The 24,427-nt window shown below is 44.3% G+C and overlaps 1 protein-coding gene across 2 annotated transcripts in view; it reads right to left on the reverse strand.

Moving 5' to 3' along the window:
- The window catches only part of FAM120A (family with sequence similarity 120 member A), a 114,321-nt gene that overhangs the window by 62,840 nt on the left and 27,054 nt on the right, over positions 1-24,427 (reverse strand). For both annotated transcript variants that reach the window (XM_059656455.1, XM_059656454.1), the window contains exons 4-5: positions 12,670-12,798; positions 11,621-11,717 (exon numbers count right to left, since the gene is read on the reverse strand). In XM_059656455.1, the coding sequence (XP_059512438.1) occupies positions 11,621-11,717; positions 12,670-12,798 (226 nt within the window). The remainder of the gene's footprint in view (positions 1-11,620; positions 11,718-12,669; positions 12,799-24,427) is intronic.

Genomic DNA, 24,427 nt, shown 5'->3' on the forward strand with positions numbered 1-24,427 from the left:
TAAATGCCATTTAACAATGCCATCTAACATCAACCAAAAAAATGAGTTCAAGTGTCACCTTTGACACGCATGTCATAGGTTCTCCATCACTGTTCTAGGCCATTTAATACAAGCGACTTAAGCATCTTGGGATTTTGGTATTGGGGTGGGGGTTCTAGAAACAATTAATCCTCTGTAGATACCGAGGGATGACTACAATTGGGTTTTGGAGGAGTCAAGTTATGTGGGGATTTTCAACAGCACAGGGGGTTGGCACCCCTAACCCCATTGTTCAAGGGTCAAATAAATGTATTTACTCAGCATCAATATTCTATAGACGTTAAGGCACACGTAAAGTTATATTGCTACTGGCATTTGAGTTCTTGGGTTCCCCAAGCCGCAGAAAAATGTCCAGAGTTTATTAAGCTTATGCTCGAGCACAAGGGAGGCAGCACAGAGGAGAGGAAGGCCCTCTGAACTGGCTTCATGGCTGGCTCTGCTTGGCTCTTTCATGAGCTGGTGGCAAAGTGGGCTGCGGGAAAAGGCAGACGTTCTGAAAAGGTGGCTTGTGGAATTTTTCATTTTAGGGTTCAGGTGAATTCCTTTTCCAGCTGCTTTGCCTGGTAATGACTTTGCACCTACGCTGAGGGGGTAGGATGGCAGAGTTCTCATTACTGCCACCCTAGGAAGGGCAAACAGCGGTAAAACCTTGGTCAACTGCACATTCGAATGGGTAGTTTAAGCAGGTAGCTAAAGGGGAGATAAAATCAGCTGCCTATGTTTCTGAGTAGGGAGTGAAAAGGTGGTGGCACTTTTGTGGTCCAGCGTTCCTTCTGGCCATCTGGTATCCTTGGGGTCCTGGGCCTGGGTCACTGTGCTATCTCAATATGAAGGAGAATTTCATGTAATTCTTTCCATCCTCTCATAGATGAATAGCTTCTGAAGGCAGGCTGGGTTGGGGGCACAGTGGGAACTGACAGGAAACCAGAGTGGCCTAAGAAGTTCGGTCTGACAGGCCGAGCCAGACTGAAGGCCAGGCAGGAAGGCAGAGGAGGCCGGGAGGGAGGGGACTTTGGGGCAAGAGGACACAGGAGGCATCCTCAGCTTTTAAAGGACTGACGCTTGTAAGTTTCCAGTGAGCACCAACTATCAGAAGCCCAGAGCTGGGCAGCTGATGGCTGCCCAAAGCTACAGGGCCAGCCAGGCCCCACAGGAAGACCCTAGGCCACTGTCCAGGAGAAAAGCCCTCACAACAGAAGCCAATACTACAGGGCTGAGAAAAGTCAGATCATGATAAAGCAAGCAGGCATATTCTGAGTGGCACCTGAAAGAATTACCAAATCAACCCAGGGAAGCACATTCCAGGTCAATGTAAACAAGAACTTTCTGAGAATTAGGGTGGATCGACGACAAGGGCTGCTCTGGCTGCTTGACTGTGGGTACAGGAATGGTCCACGCCAAGAGGGGGCCTGGAGCTAGTACAAGCACCCCTGGCTTTTTATGGCCGAGTTTGGATAGCGCACATGTGGACCTCACAGGGTACAGTATTAAGTCCACTTGGTGCCTGAATCTTGAATAGCACGAGCCTGGGTAGTGACAGGTTCATCCCAAATTGTATCCAAATCTATTCAATTCCAGGGCTCACTGAATCAGAGTTTGAATCATAGGTGTTTAATAGCAAAAGGTTCTTGTGCTTCCACTGACTGAATAAAGATCCAGAAAGTAGAAAAGGACACAATTCTCACTTAACCACTTACGTGGTTTCACAAGTCTATGATAAAACAGGACAAATCTGTTTCTGTCTATCTGTGTATTTTAGAAAAGCAAACCTAAAACCACACCTAATGGCCTTTATTTGGAAGACACTGGTGAGTTGAACTGGCATTCCTGCTCGCGGGAACACACACCTTGCAGTCAAACCAGACAGCAGCCAAAAGGAAGCTGTATTTTCACATCTTCCAAAATGACCAAACTTTCAATAAACCATAAGACTAGACAGTGGGTATCATTTAATACCACATCAACTAAAATAAACTCACTCAAAACAGAATGAAAGGTCACGGGAACAGATTGAGAGAATTCGATGAGCCCAAAATGATCTGCTTGCGGATCTAAGAGAAAGAATATCTTTGCTTTCCTCTGGCAAGTCTACCCTGTCAGACCCTGAGGGCTGGCATCAGAGCCATTTGCATTAGCTTTAAAACGATAAAAATCGAAAAAGATGAACATGGACACATCTTGAAAAAAACAAGTGTAGAATGACATGAAGAACACAGCATTTCTTTAAAAATCAAAGCACTACTATTTATTCTACATTATGAGGTTAGAAAATATAAAAGTCTGTTTGAGGGAAGACACATGACTTAGAAAAGCCTAATGTATTTCTTTAAATAAAGAGAAAATGTGAAGCAAATATTATTTGTTAAACCTGTCCAGTGGGTACAATACTGCTATAATCCTATCTTTTGTTACAAAGCTTCCTATATAATAAAAGGGTAATATGCAAATCGACTGAACAGAACGACTGGCTGCTATGACATGCACTGACCACCAGAGGGGCAGACACTCAACACGAGCTGCCCTTGGTGGTCAGTGCGCTCCCACAGCAGGAGCTCAGCTCAGCCAGAAGTCCAGATGCTAGGCTCACAATGGCTGGCTGGCGAGCGAAGCGGCAGTGCCAGGAGCCTCTTGTGCCTCTGTGTCTGATTGACGGCTTAGTCCTGCTCCCCACTAGGCCTGCTTGCGGGGAGTGGGCCTAAGCCGTCAGTCAGACACCCTCTGAGGGCTCCCAGACTGCAAGAGAGCGCAGACTGGGCTGAGGGACCCGCCCCCCCCCCCCCCACACACACACACCAGTGCACGAATCTCAAGCACCAGGCTTCTAGTTTCTTAAAAAAAAAATTAAGTAAAAATCTTGGAAAGGGTGAATTTAATAAAAGCAAAGCTATAAAACTGAGTATCACATAAATTTTAAAAGAAATTTCAGGAACTTATTAGTAAAGTATATCATTAGTATAATATTGAACACCTGGTGACAAAAATTTTTAAACGTGCAATAGCAAAAAACCTAAAAATATCCTAGGTAATGACCATAGGATATGGTTATGTAGATTTGGACTATCAGACACACTGTTGTGGGAACAGGACAAGTTACGGTGCAGAGTCATTCACGTGCCTTCCCTGCATGGTGAGCCTGGCTGTGTGGACAAGGGGCAGGTGAATGAGCTCCTGAGGGTCAGTTCTAGTGGCGGGAGCAGTGTGGGCAGTTATGTTCTCTCTTACCCCAGCTTGTCCATACCCTGCCCCTCTCTGGTACATGTGTGCAAGCCATTGCCCCCTGTTCCAAGCAGATCACTCTAGATTCTACACAGGTCCCACTGTGGTCCCAATTGGGTAACCTGGTTTCCTGAAGAGGAAGCCCTGTAGGAGCTGTGCCATTCTTCACACTGTCTTCATGTTCACGGGTGACATCTCCTGATCATAACCCCCCATTATGGCAGGGTATGTTGTTGGCCAGTAAGCTGTATTTTCAAGAAGACTGTTACAGGACCTAGAATGCTCAGTGACAGTTGATGGACAGTCTGGTGAACAACAGACGTGCAAATTGCATGGTTACATGAATCCACCTTCCCAGTTACCAGAAAGCAACACCCTCCAGCAAAGCAAGGGCCCAGATCAGAGCCCACTGACTAGCACTGGTCTCTGCCTCAGTTCATACAGGTGCTTCCTGAGCCCTGGCCCTGAGAGCTGTGTCCCATCACTGCAGTTAGGATGGCAGTCATTTCTGTTCTTATACATCCGTGGGTCACCAGTGTCTGGCATTCTGTGAATTGGTATCCTCTGATTCAGTCTGGTAAACTGTGGCCAGCCTTGGGGGGCCTGTCAGGATGTGGGGCACCCCTGCCAGCATAATGGCAGTCCCAAGACCCAGCGGTCCTTTCTTTGCAGTCCCTGTGTAGTCTGTTCTTTGTCCAGTGGCAATAGTTCCTATTTCAATATGGTTATCTTTGCACAACTCTTTCTCTATTTGCCATGCAGTCCTGCTATCTAGCAACCTCCCTTGGTCTCCAATGGACCAGGGGCATGGTCCCATCCCTCAGCTTTTTTCATAATAGGTTAAGCCTATTCAATCCTCTCTCCTGTGTCAAGCCCATGGAAGGGATCACAGGTGGGCTTGCCCACTTATCCTGCCCTCTTCCATGGCTATCAGCACAGAGGAAACTGCAAAGCTAACACCTATTTTTGGAGCTATTAGTGCCGCAGAAGCTCCTCTTCATCTCACCTCACAGTCTGGTGAGCAACAGACGTGCAAATTCTTGCCAGGACTCCTCTTCTGACTGCACTGCTCTGCACTTCTGGCTCTACCGCTTCTCCCTGGTCCAAGGCATTGGCTCAGGACCTCTCTACGGAATGCCTCCACAGAAAACCTCCCCAGGGAAGCCTGCCTACTTCCATAGCTCCAATTATTTCTCAGGGTCCAAACACAATAAAGAAAACAGAATTCAGGGTACAGGAAGATGGGGAAATGTGACAGGGAGAGATGAGGAGAAGGCTCTGATATTAGTAATGTTCCTCTGATTTTTATTTTCTTTCCTGTAGAAATATATTGTGTTTATGATAGTTTCAAAATAATTTAAGATTTTATCATGAAAAATCCCTTGATGAGATTCTGTGGTCCTAAGATTAAGTCTCAAGTTTCAGGCTGTGCATGGCCAATGCACCCAGACTAACATGCATCACCTGACCACTCTTTCCCTTCTTCTTGTGCTCTAAGCACATTCTTTTGTTTCTTTTACACCATCCTCTCACCTCAACACCTTTGCACATGCTGTCTCCTCTGCATATACTTATTCCCTATTGTCACCTTGCAAAATTCCTCCCCTAGCTCCAACCCTCACCCCAAACTATAATCAGAAACAAAACTGATGGAACCAAGCATTAGTTTAATAAGGTTGGTCTTCCCTGACCTTCCTGTTCACATTCCTGTAGCATTCTCCCTCTCATGCGTGCACAAGGGCAAAGATAACATCTGTCTAGCCTACCATACTGTCCAACAGTCAGCACAGTGCCTGCTGTGAAGTGAACATGTTAAAGGAGCGCATTTACTTTTTTTTTAATTAATAGACTTTATTTTTTTAGCAGTTTTAGTTTACAGAAAACTTAGTAGAAAGTATACACCTTGCATTACTGTAGTACATTTGCTATAACTGACTACCCAATATCAATATATTATCTATACTAATAATAGAGGGATATGCAAATTGTCCAGGACGTCATCACAGTAACAGTAACGACTGAACAGCAGGATGCATGGGGCAACAAGGCCAGCAGGGGGGTTAGTGAGGGGTGACCAAACAACTGAACAGCAAGCTGCGTGGGGTGACCAGGCTGGCAGGAGGGGGTAGTTGGGGGCGACCAGGCCGGCAGGGAGGGCAGTTAGGGGCGACCAGGCCAGCAGAGGGGGACAGTTGGGGATGACCAGGCCGGCAGGGCAGGGCAGTTGGGGGTGACCAGGCCAACAGGGAGGGCAGTTAGGGGCGATCAGTCTGGCAGGCAAAGGCAATTAGGGGTGACCAGGCTGGCAGGGGGAGCAATTAGGAGCGATCAGGCAGGCAGGCAGGTGAGCAGTTAGCAGTCTGTGGTCCCGGATTGTGAGAGGGATGTTTGACTGCCAATACTGAGGATCGGGCCTAAACTGGCAGTCGGACATCCCCCGAGGGGTCCCGGATTGGAGAGGGTGCAGGCTGGGCTGAGGGGATACCCCCCCCCCCGCCACGCAAGAATTTCGTGCACTGGGCCTCTAGTTATTAACTAAAGTCCATAGTTTCAGGTTCACTCTTGGTGTGATGCATTTTATGGATTTGGACAAATTACATGAACATGTATCTACTTTATAGTATTATAAAACATAGCTTCACTGCCCTAAAAATCCTGTGCTCCTATTCTTGCCTCCATCTCCTCCCTCTCCACTTAACCCCTGGCAATGACTGGTCTTTTTTTAAAAAACATGTATTTTATTGATTTTTTTACAGAGAGGAAGAGAGAGGGATAGAGAGCTAGAAACATCAATGAGAGAGAAACATCAATCAGCTGCTTCCTGCACACCTCCTAATGGGGATGTACCCACAAACAAGGTACATGCCCTTGACCAGAATCAAACCTGGGACCTTTCAGTCCGCAGGCTGACGCTCTATCCATTGAGCTAAACCAGTTAGGGCACCACTGGTCTTTTTACTGTCTCCATAGTTTTGCTTTTTCCAGAATGTCATATGGTTGAAATTATATAGCAGCCTTTCAGTTTGGCTTCTTTCACTTAGTGATATGCATTAAGATTCACAATGTCTTTGCATGGCTTGACAGCTCATTTCCTTTTAGTGCTGAATAATATTCCACTATCTGGATAGATCACAGTTTATGAATCCATACTGAAGGATATCTATGTTGCTTTCAAGTTTGGGCAGTTATGAATAAACCTGTTTTAAGTATCCGTGTGCAGGTTTTTGTGTGGTCCTATGTTTTCAACCCCCTTTGGAAAAATGCCAAGGAACATAATTACTGGATCCTATGGTAAAAGTATGTTTAGTTTTGTAGAAACTGTCCAATTGTGTGATTCTGCATTCCCACCATCAGTGAATGGGAATTCCTGTGCTCCACTTCCTTTTCAGCATTTGGCAGTGCCACGGTTCCAGATTAGGTGTGTGCGGGAGTTCACCTACTTTTCACTGAGGAAAGCCAGGAGGACACCAAGGGTGCTTTTGCAGACCCACTGGACCTTGTTTTCACTTGGCCAGCTTTTTACAAATATAACAGGAAGAGCTTGTGCCTACGAGTCTATATTCACAGACCTGAGGTAGCCTCTAGCATCTGTGTGTGTGTTTTTAATTCTTCCAATGATTCTGAAGCATAGCTAGGATTTGAGAACTACTGATTCAACCAGGAAACCAAATGCTGCTGACAAGTCAATGGTGACATATCTTACTTGTCCTTCCACCTAGACAGGGGATTCTCTGGCGAGATAAGATGGACATTAAGAGCTGTGATGGAAAGGACAAAATTATAATAACCTCTAGATCTCAGTTCCCAATACAGTTTCTGACAAAGTATGGGTTGGACCATATTCTTGTTTTTCACCCTGAAAGGACCACACGCTGTGCAGATTGGGCCTCATAGCAATGTGACAGGGGTATGTGTGTTTCCTCTATATAGTTCAACCCCCCCGATTTCGGTGGATCCGAGGTTTTCTCAGTGCTGCAGAGGACCACAGGCTCAGAGGGAAACTACGAAGACAAAGCAATCATGCCCCAAAGGCAATCCACATGGGCCGAGCTTTTCTTTTGAAAATATAAAATTCTGAGGCCAATAAAGATCTTGATATAGCAGTTCTGGGTTAGAACTTAAATCCAGGCAGGTTTAGAAAACTCTGGTTATAATCAGCTCTCCCCGTTTTTATTCCCAATGGATACACTCTAAGCTTGTAGTATTATTCTTTACAATATCTTCACAACACTACACCTATCCCAATTTCTCAAGTGATTAATACAAATGGGTTCTAATGAATAAGAAAGTTATGTTCCAACTACAGGCCCGGTGCACGAAATTCATACACGCTATGTGTATGTGTGTGTGCGCATGTGCGCCCCTCAGCCCAGCCTGCGCCCTCTCCAATCTGGGACCCCTCAAGGGATGTCCGACTGCCCGTTTAGGCCCGATACCGGTGGCATCATCGGGCCTAAACGGGCAGTCGGACATCCCTCTCACAATCCAGGACTGCTGGCTCCCAACCGCTTGCCTGCCTGCCTGCCTGATTGCATCTAACTGCTTCTGCCTGCCAGCCTAATCACCCCCTAATCACTCCCCTGCCAGCCTGATCGACGCGTAACTGCTCCCCTGCCGGCCCGACTGCCCCTAAGTGCCCTCCCCTGCTGGCCTGGTCCCTCCCAACTGCCTTCCCCTGCCGGCCTGGTTGCCCCTAACTGTCCTACCCTGCAGGCCTGGTCGCCCCTAGCTGTCCTCCCCTGCAGGCCTGGTCACCCCTAACTGCCCTCCCCTGCAGGCCTGGTCCCTCCCAACTGCCCTCCCTGCTGGCCTGATCGCCCACAACTGCCCTCCCCTGCAGGCCTGGTCCCTCCCAACTGCCCTCCCTGCTGGCCTGATCGCCCACAACTGCCCTCCCCTGCCGGCCATCTTGTGTCCACATGGGGGCAGCAATCTTTGACCATATGGGGGCGGCCATCTTGTGTGTTGGAGTGATAGTAAATTTGCATATTACCTCTTTATTAGATAGGATACTATTTGTTCAAAATTCTGAATGTATATTCCTATAGGATAATATAATGCACTATAGTTGGCAAAAGCCACTTATGACCTTATATGAATACTAGAGGCTGGATGCACGAAGATTCATGCAAGAATGGGCCTTCCTTCCCCTGGCTGCCGGCACCACCTTTGCTCCGGCCAGAGCCGCCTTTCGGCCTTCTCACGCTGCCTAGAGGCCCAGGGCAGCTGGGGTAGTGCGTAAAGCCTGTGTTGTCACAATGGCCATGACCCAAGCGTCCCGCCCCCCCCCCGTGTATGCAAATTAACCTGTCATTTTTGTTGGGTTAATTTGCATGCTCACTCCTGATTGGCTGGTGGGAGTTGAGAAGGTACAATCAATTTGCATCTTTTTCTTTTATTAGAATGGATCTTTTTGGAAAAATAGGTCTTGGGTTCTAACTTAGGATGCCAAGAAAGCATTTGCTCCAAGTCCATGTTGTTTCTAGACCAGGGGTGGGCAAACTTTTTGACTTGAGGGCCACAATGGGTTCTTAAACTGGACCGGAGGGCAGGAACAAAAGCATGGATGGAGTGTTTGTGTGAACTAATATAAATTCAAAGTAAACATCATTACATAAAAGGGTACGGTCCTTTTTTTTTTTTTTTTTTTTAGTTTTATTCATTTCAAACGGGCCGGATCCAGCCTGCGGGCCTTAGTTTGCCCACTGCTGTTCTAGACTCTTGATTTCCATCTCAGTCCTCATTGTCCGCTTAGGTCCACAGTGGGACCCTATTAGCACAGGAAAAATCAAGGAGCACTAGATCTCCAGATTACTTTTGTTTCTATCTATACTTATCAGAAGAAAAACAACAAAGGTGATTTTTACATGAATCCATTTCTGCTGACTTCAAATTGTGTGTACATGACTTGATTATTGCCCTTTCCTCCGAATATTGTCCCAACCTCTCTCCAATCTAATCCTGACACTCCAGAACACACACAAGCCACCCTTAACTCCACCCTACCCCACGCCCTGCCCTCCGTGGTTCTGTGCTGGAGCTTTGTGAATCCCTCAGTACAATTCAGATTTCTGCAGCAGTCAGAAGTCTCAGGAAATGCTTTATAGAAGGATTTACAGGCACTTACTGCCTACATTAACCTGCCTACAAATGTCACTCTAAATACTCAGATTCTTTACCACTTTTACCTCTGTTCTCCAAAAAACACTAAATAGTCAAAGTGTATTCAGGAGTGTCAACTTCATCTATAAAATACTCACACTGAAATGTCATTTGATGATTTAATAAAAATATGAAAGCACTTTATAGAACATTACATATTTTTTAGGAAGTTCAAATTTAAAACTAATTTAAACTCATCTATCAACTCATATCAATGCCAAATGTTAAGTGTCTCTACCCCTTTTCTCCTAATTTCCTCCTCTTGCATAAGTGTTCTAGTCCCAAGTACACAGTAATGATTGCTTAATCCACAACTGCCACAGGAGGACAGACATCACCTAGATATAGGAAATACTAAATAAGTCCTATGAGCTGCTCCCTTCAGACTTTCTGACTATTCATTCAACATTAATCATTCACTACCTTTTCTAGCCATTCTTCCTACAAGAATAACACTGACAGTAACAAGCATTCATTAAGTATCTACTTTACATATACGTTCTTTTTCATAGTCACATAAGTATCTCACTTTAAAACAGGACACCTGTAGCTGAGAGGTGAGGAATCAAGATGCCCACAGCCTTGGAACTCAGCCTCTCACCTGTCTCACCAGCATCTCCTGGACATCCCTGTGCCTGGAGTAAAACAAGGACACCACAATCTGTCTCCATCATGTCTTCCTTAACTAAAGTAAAGTAATACATGGTATCAAGTGTACCTCCTTCCAACACCCCAAAACCCCCTCTCCAAGAGTAACCCTAAATTACATCCAATCATTTCACTATCCAGACTCAACAACTTTTCATGAATTAAGTCATTCAGTCAAGTACTTGCCCACTGCAGGTACAAGAGTGAAGGTGACAGGTGAGATCCTGGATCCCCCAAAGTTGAAATAATTAGGGGTGGAAGTGGTGTGAGAATTAAAGTTAGGTGGCATGATGTTGGCCTGGTGGACTGATATAGATGAAAGACTGGAGAAGTGACAGTGAAACCTAGATCTCAGACACTGGAATAGCTCAAGGATAGCCAGTCAGGGAGAGAGGGCTCAAGGTCCACAGCCAGTGCAACACATTCCAGGCAGGAATGAAGCCAGGACCTGGAGAGTGAGGGGCAGAGGGCAATGGGAGTCAGACTATAAGGAAGCAAGTGGGCAGTAGATGAGGTGGGAAAGCATGGACCAATACATTTTTAAACATTACTCTGGCTACAGGGAAGAAAAGGAATGATGGCGGGGGCTGAGGGAAAGCAACAGGAGAGTGAGCCCTGTTCCATAAGGAGGCCTCTGTGACATACACAGTCCCAACAGGAAAATGAGCCAGCAGAGTCTATGCCCGTCCCCGCTGCCCCACCCTCCTTGGTCCCGCAGCGTCAGGACCATCCATACTCACTTGTCCATCACCCACCCGCAGAGACAGCCATCAGCAGCTAGCACTTGCCTTTTATCTCTGTGCCCAAATTACATAGCACACAGTACTAACGCTGCGCTTGAAGGAGCAAATGAACATAAAGGACAAGTATTAGGGACATTTTCAACCCTGGGATCAATCTTCTGAAACCAGTAAAAAGTCTTATTCCTCTGACAGTGTCAGGAACATGCCATCTCTTGTGTATGCAGTGAGCACACTGGAGCAACAATCGGCAGCTTAATTTCCCAAAGCTTTACTTCTCTGCACCCCAGGAAAGGCAATCTGACTCGGGGAGGAGACTATTATTTTACAACCTCTCAGGAGATAGTCTCGCCAAGCAGGCTTCAGGCAAACAGCTTATAACTGTGTTTATCCCCCAATTTTAAATCGAGTTAAATTTCGTCTTTTGAAAAAAAGAAATGAAATGAAAAGAAAAAAGACAACAAAAGAGGAGACACACATCCATGCACTCGTGAAAGCATCAGGTCTTCTATGTCCTCAATGCACTCTGCAAGAGGACACTCAGGGGACAGAGACTTTAGCGTTACCACCATCTACAACCTTGGTCCTCGTGGCCCTACTTTTCTCCTCCACTTCCATATGTCTCTGGGTTTCCTCTTGCTCCTCAGTACTTTCAGGGATTACTACTGAGTCTGCCCAGGAAGCTCGGCTACATTTATTTATATAACTGCAGAGATCTCCTCTCAAAAGAAGCCTATAAGGTTATCAGGTAAATATTTAAATCTCCTTGGTTACTGCATGGTCAGCATCCATCATAAAGGCCTTGATTTACTTACCTAAGTAGTGTGGTGGGTGAAATGCCACAGGCTTACTAGTTGCTGAATAATATCCAATTGCTCTCTTGAATCGAAAAACTTTGTCATCTGTTCTAGACTAAAATAAACATAGGAAACCTGTGTAAATTAGCATGCCATGGGTCATATGTTTCAACATATTTTTATAATTCAGTACATGTATAAAATATCTGTAGCCTTTCAAGCTAGATAAGAGTTTAGAATGACATTAAAATCTTCAAGGAAAATCCATGCCGTAACCGGTTTGGCTCAGTGGATAGAGCGTCGGCCTGCGGACTGAAAGGTCCCAGGTTCGATTCCGGTCAAGGGCATGTACCTGGGTTGCAGGCACATACCCAGTAGGGGGTGTGCAGGAGGCAGCTGATCGATGTTTCTCTCTCATCGATGTTTCTAACTCTCTATCTCTCTCCCTTCCTCTCGGTAAAAAATTAATAAAATATATTTAAAAATAAATAAATAAAAATAAAATCTTCAAGGAAAATCCAGAGAGCAAGGCAGTTAACACAGAACCTGAAGTGGCAACTAGAGCCCTGGGTTCTGCGATATAGCCTTTAACTTCTTGGTCAAGCCCATGGTGCTGCCAGAAGTTTTACTTTCCATGTCCAGCAAGTGGGCAGCTGTTTTAGATCTTCAGGGAGCAGACAGAAGTCACACAAACTTCAACTCTTTTACTAACCCCGATGCCTCAAATTCTTTACTTCCCACAAAAGGAAGACAAAACCCCTGACCATCTCCTGAAGGGAAGGACAAATCAGAGATTCACAATTCCACTTGACCCACTTGATATGTCTGTCTTCTTAGTAGAAATCCTATCAAGTTATGATGGAGACGCTAGAAGCAACAGAGACCTCAACACTCATCTCCCTTAATCCCTCTCCAGTACAGGCCAGAGGAGCCGGCTGGGAGGGCTGGCATGGAGGCCTGACAGCCGGGCAAGGGCTCCTGGACACACCAGTGTGTGCTTCTCAAGCCCCCTCCAAACCTGGCACACACCACTGTGCAAAGCACTGCCCCAGAGCCTGCATTTCTACCTGAGAATGCTGGAAAACATCTTTCGCTATGGCATCCAAGTCCGAGGTGTCCTGGATGTTGCGGACGTAGTCAGCCACAGCCTTGATCACCACGTCACATGGCGGCAAGACCAGCTGGTGGGCCCGGACCTGAGAAAACAAGCACAAATGTCAACAGTCTAATTCCAAACACAGGGTCCAGAAACCCCAGGTGTTGTTTCCTGCCAAGGACCGAATTGTTCCCAATCTGTGAGCGCTTGGCCCCAGGACTCTGGTACTCTGAGGTTCAAGCCCTGGATCTCCCTTACAGTTATTGAAATACAGCCCAGTTAGGTTAAGCAGCATCTGACAGCCTTTCATTACTTCTGAGACCAGGTCTGCGACCTGCTTATGATCAGTTCCAGGCTTGAGACCCTGTGCCCCGTAACAGCCAGCACACAGCCATGAGAACCCCTGGGCCACAGATGCTTCCTTTCTTTCAATGCCAGCCAGCAGGAGGCTGTGCCAGGCAACAGTCCCAACCGCCCAAGTCCACTGCAGAAAGACGAGGGAGGAAGCCAGTACCCCTTCCTGCTGAGGGACAGTCTGATAAAAGACTTTGGAATAAAGTATAGGACTATTTTACTGTCTCAGAATAGTTGATACCAGGAAAAGGCAAGTAAACAGATATATAATTATAGCTATGCCCATGTGTTGTTCTCAGGAACAAAGACGAATCAGGTACTAACTTTATTTCCAGAAATTAAAAAAAAAAATTGAATGACAGCACGAAATGATGTCTTTGTTTTCCATTTCATCATGAAGAGCATAAAGATAAAGAAGGGGCAAAGGATCTAAAGGCTTTGGGCCTAACCCAAGAGGAAGGAACACTTGCAAACTCTTTTGATGAGGCCAGAATTATCCTAATTGCAAAACCAGATAAGACACTACAAAGAAAGAGAATTACAAGCCAATATCCTTGATGATAAAATCCTCAACAAAATATTAGCAAATCACATCCAGCAATATATTAAAAAATTATACACCATGACCAAGTGGGATATATTCCTGGGATGCAAGGCTGGTACAATATTCACAAATCAATAAATGTGATACATCACATAAACAAACTGAAAGACAAAAATCACATGGTCATATTAATAGTTACAGAAAAGGCATTTGACAAAATCCAACACACATTTTTGATAAAAATTCTCAGCAAAGTGGGAATAGAGGGAGCATATCTCAACATGATAAAGGCCATATACGACAAACCTACAGTGAACATCCTACTCAATGGGCAAAAACTAAAACCATTTCCCCCAAGAATAGGAACAAGACAGGGATGTCCACTTTCACCAAACTTTTTCAACATAGTACTGGAAGTCCTAGCCACAGCGATCAGACCAGAAGAAAAAACTACTAGATTTAATAAATGAATTTGGCAATGTAGCAGGATACAAAATCAACACCCAAAAATCGATGGCTTTTTTATACACCAATTAGAGGTCTGGTGTTTAGATTAGTGCACCGGTGGAGTCCCTCAGCCTGGCCTGCAGGGATCGGCCCAAACCGGCTCTCCAACATCCTGGAAGGGTCCTGGATTGCGAGAGGGCAGTTCTCATGTGACGCACCCCAGAATCGGGCTCCCTCCTCTGTGATTCCAGGTGCATCACCTGAGAACTGCAGCTGCCAAGTCACCACAGCAAAAAGGGAGACCTCCGTATTGGAGAACATATTTGGAAATGATACATCTGATAAAGGGTTAATATCCAAAAAATATAAGGAACTCATACAACTTAACAAAAGGAAGACAAACAATCCAATTAAAAAATGGGCAAAGGACCTAACTAGACACATCTCCAAAGAGGACATACAGAAGGCCAAGAGACATATGAAAAAATGCTCAAAGTCACTAATCTTCCAAGAGATGCAAATCAAAATGACAATGAGGTACCATCTCACACCTGTCAGAATGGCTACCATCAACAAATCAACAAATGACAAGTGCTGGTGAGGATGTGGAGAAAAGGGAACCCTAGGACACTGCTGGTGGGAATGCAGACTGGTGCAACTATTATGGAAAAACAGTATGGAGTTTCCTCAAAAAATTAAATATGGATCTGCCATTTGACCAAGTGATCCCACTTCTAGGAATATATCCTAAGAAACCCAAAGCACCAATCAGAAAGAATGTATGCAGCCCTATGTTCATAGCAGGGCAATTTACAATAGCTAAGATCTGGAAACAGCCCAAGTGCCCATCAGTAGATGAGTGGATAAAAAAGCTGTGGTACATTTATACCATGGAATATTATGCAGCAGTAAAAAAGAAGAATCTCTTACCCTTTGAGACAGCATGGAGGGACCCGGAGAGTATCACGCTAAGTGAAATAAGTGAGTCAGAGAAAGACAAGTATCACATGATCGCACTCATATGTGGAATCTAAGTAACAAAATAAACTGATGAACAGAGTGGATCCAGAGACATGGAAGCATGGAACAGAGTGGAGAATCTCAGAGGAAAGGTGGGAGGTAATGAACCAAAGACCTTGAATGCATATGTGCATAACCCATGGACATAGACAGTAGGGTGCTGACGGCCTGGGGCGGGGGAAGGGGAACAGGGGTGGGCGGGAGAGGATCAAGGAGAGGAAAAAGGGAGACATATGTAATAATTTCAACAATAAAGAATTATTTTTAAAAAATGATAGGACATATCATAACAAAGAAATAAATACATAAAATAAAGGCTTTGCATCTCCAGAGCTGTGCACTCCTGCCACTCCCGTGTGAATGTGGTGTGTTCCATGGCAGCCAGCTGACCTCAGGCCCAGCCTGTGACCCTGAATTCCTCAGATGGGCTCAATGGCATCACAGAGTCCTGAGGACTCCACCTGTGCTGCTTGTTTTGAGAGTGGAAGAAGGGCCACAGTGTGTGGTGGCCTCTGGAAGCCAGAAAAGCAGGAAACACTCTCCCTGAGCCTCCGAGGGAATGTGGCCACCGACACCTTGATTTTAGCTCAGTGAGACCCGTTTTGGACTTGTGACTTGTATGGTAGAACTGTGACCTATAGAAATTTGGGTTGTTTTAAGACACCAAAAGGAAAAGGGAAGGGGGAGAAAATTAGGAAAACTCAGCCTAATCAAATGGAATAGAAGAAACCTCTGGGAAAATACATATTTACACTTTTAAGTTATTATTATGCAAATTTTCAGATGCACAGAGTATATTCAATTTCCTTTTCTTAAAAAGCAATAATTCTGACTGGAAACAATGTTTCACATGTTGGAGCAGCTGCTCTACTCTCTCAGGAAGGCAAACCCCACAGAATGGACTGCAGAGGACCACTGCCATGCCTGTGGGCCAGAAGCCTTCCCAGAAACCCAAGTCCTCCCATGTCAAGGTGAAAAACCTCTGGCGCACACCTGCCCCACGATGAGGATGTCCCTGGAACAGCGCATTCCAGCCGGTCTGGAAGGCACGAAGTTCTAACTGCTCCCACCTTCAGAGTATTTAACAGTTCAGCAGCAGGGCAGGTAGGAGAGCCTGGTGGCAGCCCCAGGAGTGGGGAGTCAGGGCGGAAACCCTGAGTGGCCTACACTCTGCAGAACTCGGCATTTTCCCCTCAGTGAGTGCACACCATGGGGACGGAGACAGGGACAGGGATGCCTGACCTCTCTGACTGCAGGGGGGCTAAGTGCCCTTGCATGCCTGGTGGCTCTGAAAGCCTAGGATCACCTAATTATGCTGTAGATGATACTGGAATGGCTGGTCATTCTAGAAGGGTTTATATACAGAACAAAAACATGACAATTAACATGGTAACAACAGAATCTGCTAGATATAAAAAGGCCAAAATATGAAAAGGCCTTCCTCTGGTGGGGGAGCTATTGAGGTGATGCAAGCTGACTCTCCTAGGGGTGTTCTGACACCAGGACACCATGGACTCATGGGCAGCCCCTCGCTGTCCTACCGACCTCAAATGAAAATGACAGTGTTGCTTTTGTTCCTGCAGATAACCTTGTCTTCGCTACCCACATCCCATAACACTGTGGCTAAAAGATCCTTGAGGTGAACAGATCCTATAATTAAAGAGCTCCCAAACCTTCTGAGTGTTTAAGACCACCGTAAACCTGCGTCCTTTACAATGTCCCCATGGCCCAGACTCTTCCCTCATGCCCACTTACCCATCACCCTTCCTGCTTCATCCTAACATAGCCTTCCAAATCTGACTCAGGGTGAGCTCCAGTATTCCCTCTACTCAGGGCAGACCCTGATGGTGATAACATAGTACCCCCCCCCCCAACCACCACCTCAATCGGCCCCAGGAAAGCGGAAGTGACAGCATGCAGTACCACAGGCAGGCCTGGAAGGCTTCACTGCACATGAGACGCTTTAGCTTAGAAGAAAGAGCACATGAGATGACTTCTAAAATTCAGATGGGACTAAGCTTTACCACGACTGACCATAGAATTCCATTTAGTAGTAAGATTCCTAGTACATTTTAATATGGATATGTTTACAAACACCCAATTTATTAAAATTTTGACACTCCTGCTAACTTTTAATTTGTATTTTCTTTAAACACCATGCCATGGTGTGTGTGAGGGAAATCACGAATTCCTGTTAGAAAACCAAGTGTCATCAGAACCAACTCAGTGGAGAAAGAAAAAACCCTAAAAATCCTGGCCACCTTAAAAATGTCTCTATATCCATCTACACACATACACACACACATACATACACACACATACACACACACACACACACACACACACCCTATACATGAGGGTATTCATCTACACACTTTTGACTGGAAATAACCACATTGAGACATGTTGACCCACAAAAAGGGCTATCACCTTACGTTGCTAAATCTTCCCAGACACTGGAGGATAGCATCGCCTTATCCCGTTATAGCAGTAACTGCACATGAGAGTTACAGTAATCTGTCCTTGTCTATTCCTAAAAACAAAATTAACACACCAAATAAATGAAGTGCTGGCTGCTTCAAGACAGGCTTCAAAATATTTTAATGGGAGTCCCATTTCTTCTCCCTTTTTCTTTTTTTTTTTTTGAGCAGTATTGAGGTTTTTTATTTTAGCTCAAAAGTTTATATTGCTACATACCTAAATTAAAGTTGAAGACATGTACTTTCTATCTCCAAGGATACACAGTAAATTCTGTTTAATTAAAAAGCAAATGTTTATGATCTAATTGTTTTTTATGATACTTTGTAGCAATTTCAGTAATGGTTAGTCACTTGTTTTACAAGCAAAGAAATAACATTTTGGAGCTGGAAAAAATCTCCCAGACACTTGTATAAATTAACCCCTTAGCTTCCAGGCAGGATAATTAAATAATAAATTGATAACATCTGTGTGGAAATTTATGATAACTGCCTCCACACAAAATATCCTCTCCTGTGACACATTTTCACTTTTGGTATCATCTTTCCCCCAATATCCTATTTCCTGCTGAAAAAGGTGTACTGCTGTCTCCCATGGAACAGGTGGGAAAGATGTGGCAGGCACTTAATGAGGGCAGGCCCACCTGGGCGTGGCCTCCGCCGGCCTTACCTCTGTCAGAATCCCTGAGCCAGCAGGCCACACTGTGCCATCCACGACAATCCCATTCCTTCTGCCGATCTTGACAGCCTCTACTTTGTATTTAGTTCTGAACCCCCCAGGAGACCCAGGACGGGTTAGAGCAGAGGCCCAGGGCATGTGTGCCTGCAGTCAACTGGCCAGCCACCCTCCCAGGCCTGCCCAGAGACCTGCCACACTTCTGCCCTAGCCAAACAATGTGGGCCGCGCATGTCTCCCTGCAGCGGGACACCAGGGATAACCCCTGAACAAGTGGCTGGCACGGCCACATGTCCACAGTGCCAGTGATGGTGGAAATAACCCCGAGCTGTATGCGCACAGGCTGGCCCACACTGCAGGAACGCCACGAGAATCCTTAGAAGTCCCACCAACATGCCATGGCAGTGTTCCCTGCAGCCAGTGCCAGCCACCACAGACAGAGATAACCTCTGCTTCTTTAAAGTCCCTCCCTGATTTCCACCATTACTTTAGCAATTCAAGGGGTGAACACGGGAGCTAATAAACATCTACATTATAGGAATGTCTAAAACTGAATTAATTTAAATAGTACAAAGTAGTTACCATATTATATTTCAATCAAATTACACCCACCATGTCACAGTGGCAAAGGATTCAATTAAAACCCCAGGTTCTCTTTCAGGTGATATGTTCATTAAAAACTCTCCTAAGCTGTTAAAAATGTATCACTAGAAAGGATAATTTGACAGGTTCATAACTTTTGTACAATGGAGATGAAATGTCTCTGATAAAATGGCAGGTCCCCCATCAGAGGTGAGACGCTCACTTCTCCAGTAAATGCCAGGTCTGCACATCTATAGCAAGTGCTGGCTCACAGAAGGAAAAACAGTCAACAGACTTGGTGTATTATAGACTTTGGGGAAAATCCAGCGATTCCATTTCTGTTATATCGTGCATATTGTATACAGACATGATGACCTGTGAAATTTTGTTTAATTAGCATTTCTTTGATGAGGTTATTTTATAGAGCCTGTTCCAATTCTAAGTGGTTTCAAAACCCCAGAACATTTTTTTGTTGTTGTTTTAAGACCAAAAAAAAAGGAGTATTTTTGCCCTGACCTGCTGAGCTTCATTCCATGCACGGAGAGGTCCCAGGTTTGATTCCTGGTCGGGGCACATACCAGCAGGGAGCGTGCAGGGAGCGTGCAGGAAGCAACTGATCTATATTTCTCTCTCATCCATGTTTCTCTTTCTCTCTGTCCCTCTCCCTTTCTCTCTCTAAAATCAATAAAAGTGATTTTTTTAAAAGGAGTATTTTAAAAATCTATATGTGCTATAATTTAGTGTTGGAAAATAATTTTCCTCTTGTTTAAAGAATACATTCTTGTTCCAAAATTTGTTTTAACTTCAGTTCTTTTGTCCTTTAACCCTTACACCTGTGTGCTGACAGGAGTCTGAGCCTGTCTGCACCGTCCCACGCCTGTCACTCTGTGAACAGAGGCCAGAAAGCACATCTGGTGTTGCATCTTTAGGAAAAGAAGGTCAGCCATCAGCTTTGCCACATGATTTCAATGAACACCAGTTTCTTAATACAAAAGTTAGCTATCGCTCCACATACACCCAGGGAACGATTTAATAAGACCCAGTTTAAACTCTGTTGTAGATGTGCGCACACATATAATTCAATGGCAGGATAAACAGTACTTGTAGCCTGAGAAAAGGTATAAAGTTTTACTTATTTCTCAAATAATCCTCAACCTATGAATTTTATCTCTACAGAATATATAATTTTCGGGAACTAAGATATTTTTTCCCCTTCATATTGGCAGAAATTTAAAATCTTTGAAAATTCAGGAAACTAAAGGCCTGAAAACAGTTGCCCCGCTGCTCACCAGATGTGTGTAAGAGCTGAGGTAGGGAGGAGGTAACTTCAGAGATGATGATAATTCATTATGGAGCATTTCCCCCCAATCTGCATAAGTGAATAAGCGATCCGACTTTAGTAAAAGTATTTATAAAGTACACTTTAAAAGTTGTCTTGAACTCATGCTGGAGTAGGAAACATGGGTGCATTTGAATGGACTATATTTTACTTTGTGTCTTATTAGTATATAGTGGACACTATAGTTTGTGACTTAAAATATTTTCTTTATGAAGAATTTTGGAAAATGTAACAATGTTAGAAACCCAAAGAATTGAAAGAATGAAACAAACATGCAAAGTGAAAGAAAGATTTGTTTTGTTTGAATAGTATATATCAATTATCTTACTGATAATTACGTCCTCATATTTATGTCAAAGTTCATTGGTATTTCAGTTTGCCTTTAAAAATCCTATAATGTGTTGTTAGGGATTAGGTGATTGTTTCTAGATTTTCAAAATGTCTTATATGAAGTATTTATATACTATAAGAAAATGCAGTACTGCTATTTTGATTAGTCTGAAATAAATTTTAACTAAGTGGGAAAAAAAAACCTTGATGATCTCTCCCAGTTGCATCCTAACTTCATATTCATATAAATGTTATGTGTAAATCACGTGCATTTCTGCAAGCACCACAGTGGTTTAATTTCTTACCATGTTAAGACTACTCATTATGAAGTTTCGGGACAATAAGGACAGCACAGAATGCCGAAGCATGAAGGACAGTCACTCTCAGTCTTCCCCATGCTGATTCTGTGCAGGACCTGTGGCTTATCTCTAAAATCCACGCGGTCACTCAGTCCCTGTGGGAGTTCGTGTGCTAACTGAAAATGTCAGGCAAAACCGTGATTCTGAGACTACTGGTGCGGCTGCTCCCAAACTCTCTCCGCCGCTCACTACATGCGAGGGAATACAACACAAGCTTCACGTAACGTCACTACTAAAGCAGAAGATCCTGATCCACTTCACTTTCACTCAGGAAATAGCTAAGAGTGATGATTACAAATACTCTGTGTTTGGGCAATTTCAGGGAAGGAAAGGGACACCTGATTTGGTCACTATTCACTCGTGGTAAGGCACATATGTTGACACAGAAGCACTGCTGCTCCAAACCTGGTCTCCCACGCTGGCGTACAGACCAAACCCAAGGAGCTGTGCAAAGGGTTCCTCCAATTCCCAATTCACTGACCATACCCCAAGGCCCAGTGTTCTGTATAAAGAGTCAAAAGTAAGGAAAACATTTAAACACCATAGCTGTTAGGTAACCACAAACAGCCATGCCTTTGAGATTCTTGAAAAGTTATGACCGGTATCACTATCTTACATATATTTGCCTAAATAAAGCTATGAAAAGGCTGTTAAAATGCAGCTAATCACAAATAATGCCAAATGTAACAACCACTCTATAGATGGAAACTGCCATGCAGATATACTGAAGTATTTCACATAAAATTTAACATATTTAATGTATTAAAACTGAGCAAAAATAGGTTCTCATCACACTATCCAGGTAAGGAGCACCAGCAGGCCTGATGGAAAGGCAGGTGGGTCTGGGCCCCCTCCTGCAGGGATGTCCACTTACAACTGGGCCTGTAGTGTCCTGTGGTTCATTCCTCTCCTGGGGGAATGTTCTAATATTTCCGAGTGCTGTGTCAGACACTGATCTCGGCATGTATCACTTCATTTAATCCTCACAAAAACCGCTATGGGGTGCACTCTGAATGTCCCCATTTGACAGAGGACCAGCTAAGTAGTCGGGCCACCATCCAAACCTGCAGACAGACTGTACACTTGGCAACTACACTCTGGTGTTATCTTCTAAACTGCGTCTTTTAGGACTGAAGTGTCCTATAAAATGGTGGTAAATAGTTCCTTTTTACTTCTAATATTCATATTTAGAGCAATTAAAAGTTGGCAACACTACAGTAGTCCTCTCAACCTATGTTTTAAAAACAAATCCATGAACTCAAATCCCTGTTGGTAAGAAGGGAAGCTCGGGGAGACTATCAACAAGGGAGACATGAGGTCAAGCTGAGTGTTAGACACGGGGAAAGTGGGCATGAGGGCAGAGAACCAAAACAGGGGGACCATGCCCAGCTCCTGGGACAACACAGGTGGTGGGGAAGGAGAAGAAGGTCAGACTAGCTGCAGGGAGAGGAAGAATCCAAGATCATTCCCAATTTCTACCCTGAATGACTGGAAAGACAGTGGTAGCAGTAGCTGAGGAACAAAATATAGGAAGATAAGCCCATTTAGAGATGATGACCCTTCTAAATTAGAAATGTTAAATCTGGTGTACAGGTGGGATGCACCCGTAGTCCAGGTAAGGAGTCCAGTTGGGAGAAGTACACTGGGGAGTCAGCAACAGAGGTAGTAAATGAAACCTTAAGAGCAGATGAGATGTGCCAGAAAGAAAGCATGAGGACCACAGAAAGTGCAGATGGACCCTGGTGCTGCACACACAACCACTGGAAGCCAGCTAGCATGCAAGTCAAGGAAAGGATGAGGCAAAGATGAACAGAAAAACGCTGGGCTCTGAGGAGCAAGGCAGGGTGAAGAGAGCAGGACAGGTGGCAGTGTCAAGGACCCCAGGGAGGCGGAAAGGCATTCTTCAAACCTGTTACCCGAGTCATCAGCAGCCTTGGACAAGTGAGTGCAGGAGTTAAAAACTGTTGGGGACATTAGGAGAGGCTGCCCTGGTAGATTCCCAGGTAAAAAGGGTGCTAGGAAAATGAGGGAAGGACAGGACCACATGTATACATTTGTGTGGCCACCACCACAATCATGAATATAACGTTTCTATCACCCCAAATAGTTCGCCTGTGCCCTTTCCCATCCCAACCCCAGGCAACCATCAATCTGCCTATTACTACAGTTCTGCCTTTTCCAGGGTTTTATATTAAGGCAATATTAGGTACTTCCTTTGTGTTTAACTCCTCATTTAAGATAATGCTTTTGATAATGTTTATTGCATGTAACATTATTATATTTAAAATCATTTTTCTTGGAAAAAAAAGATAATGCTTTTGAGATTCATACAGACTGCAAGATGAGTAGTTTGTTCCTTTCATTGCAATCAGCACTTCACTGTAAGCCTGTCCCACACCAGCTTAGACTTATGGCTTGTTTTTTTGTTGTTGTTGTTTTGTTTTGTTTATATTTTATTGATTTTTTACAGAGGGGAAGGGAGAGAGATAGAGAGTTAGAAACATCAATAAGATAGAAACATCGATCAGCTGCCTCTTGTACAACCCCTACTGGGGATGTGCCCGCAACCAAAGTACATGCCCTTGACTGGAATCGAACCTGGGACCCTTCAGTCTGCAGGTCGACGCTCTATCCACTGAGCCAAACCGGTTAGGGCTGGCTTATTTTTTTTGAGGCTACAATGGATAAAGCTACTAGGACACTAAGGTTCAAGTCTTGTTTGAACATATGACTTTGTTTCTCATGAAAGTACCTGCAAATTAGTATCTGATTAGAGATATAGATCCAGAATATATTAAAAAGAACTTTTACAACTCAATAATCCAATTTAAAAATAGATAAAGGATCTGAATAGATATTTATTCAAAGAAGACATACAACTGGCCAGTGAGCACAGGGAAAGATGCTCAGTATCACCAGTCCTCAGCGAGGCAAACCAAACAACATTATATCCCTAGGACAGCTAACGATAAAACAGCAGACAATGACAAGTGGTGAGGATGTGGGGAAAACACAGCCCTCACACAATTGCTGGAAGGAAAGTAAACAGTGTAGCCGCTGTTTTCCTCAAATATTAAGCACAGAGTTACCACCTGACCAGCAATTCCAGTCCCAGGTATATACCTGAGAGAAATGAAAACATAGCTAGCTCCACACATGGATTTGTCCATGAATATTCACAATAGCCAAAAGGTAGAAACAACCTGAATGTTCATCACCTGATGAATAAATAAACTGTGGTAGTTATATCTATACAGTGGAATATTATTTGGCCATAAAAGCAATGAAGTGCTAACACATGCTACAACATAAATGAAACATGCTTATTAAAAAAGCTAGACACAAGAAGTCACATAATTCCACTTATAAAAAATATCCAGAGGAGGCAAATCCACAGATTAGTGGCTGCTAGGAGGTGGGGAGAGTCAGAAGTGGGGAGTGACTGCCCACTGGCACAGGGTTTCTTTCTGGAGTGATAAAAATATTCTAAAATTATGTAGTGATGATGGTTGCATAGCTCTGTGAACACCACTGGTTTTTAGCGTTAAAGGGGTAGATTTTTATGATAAGTGAACTGTCTCAAGAAAGCTATCATAAAAAC

The sequence above is a fragment of the Myotis daubentonii genome, chromosome 11, assembly GCF_963259705.1.
Source record: "Myotis daubentonii chromosome 11, mMyoDau2.1, whole genome shotgun sequence".
Taxonomy (NCBI): domain Eukaryota; kingdom Metazoa; phylum Chordata; class Mammalia; order Chiroptera; family Vespertilionidae; genus Myotis; species Myotis daubentonii.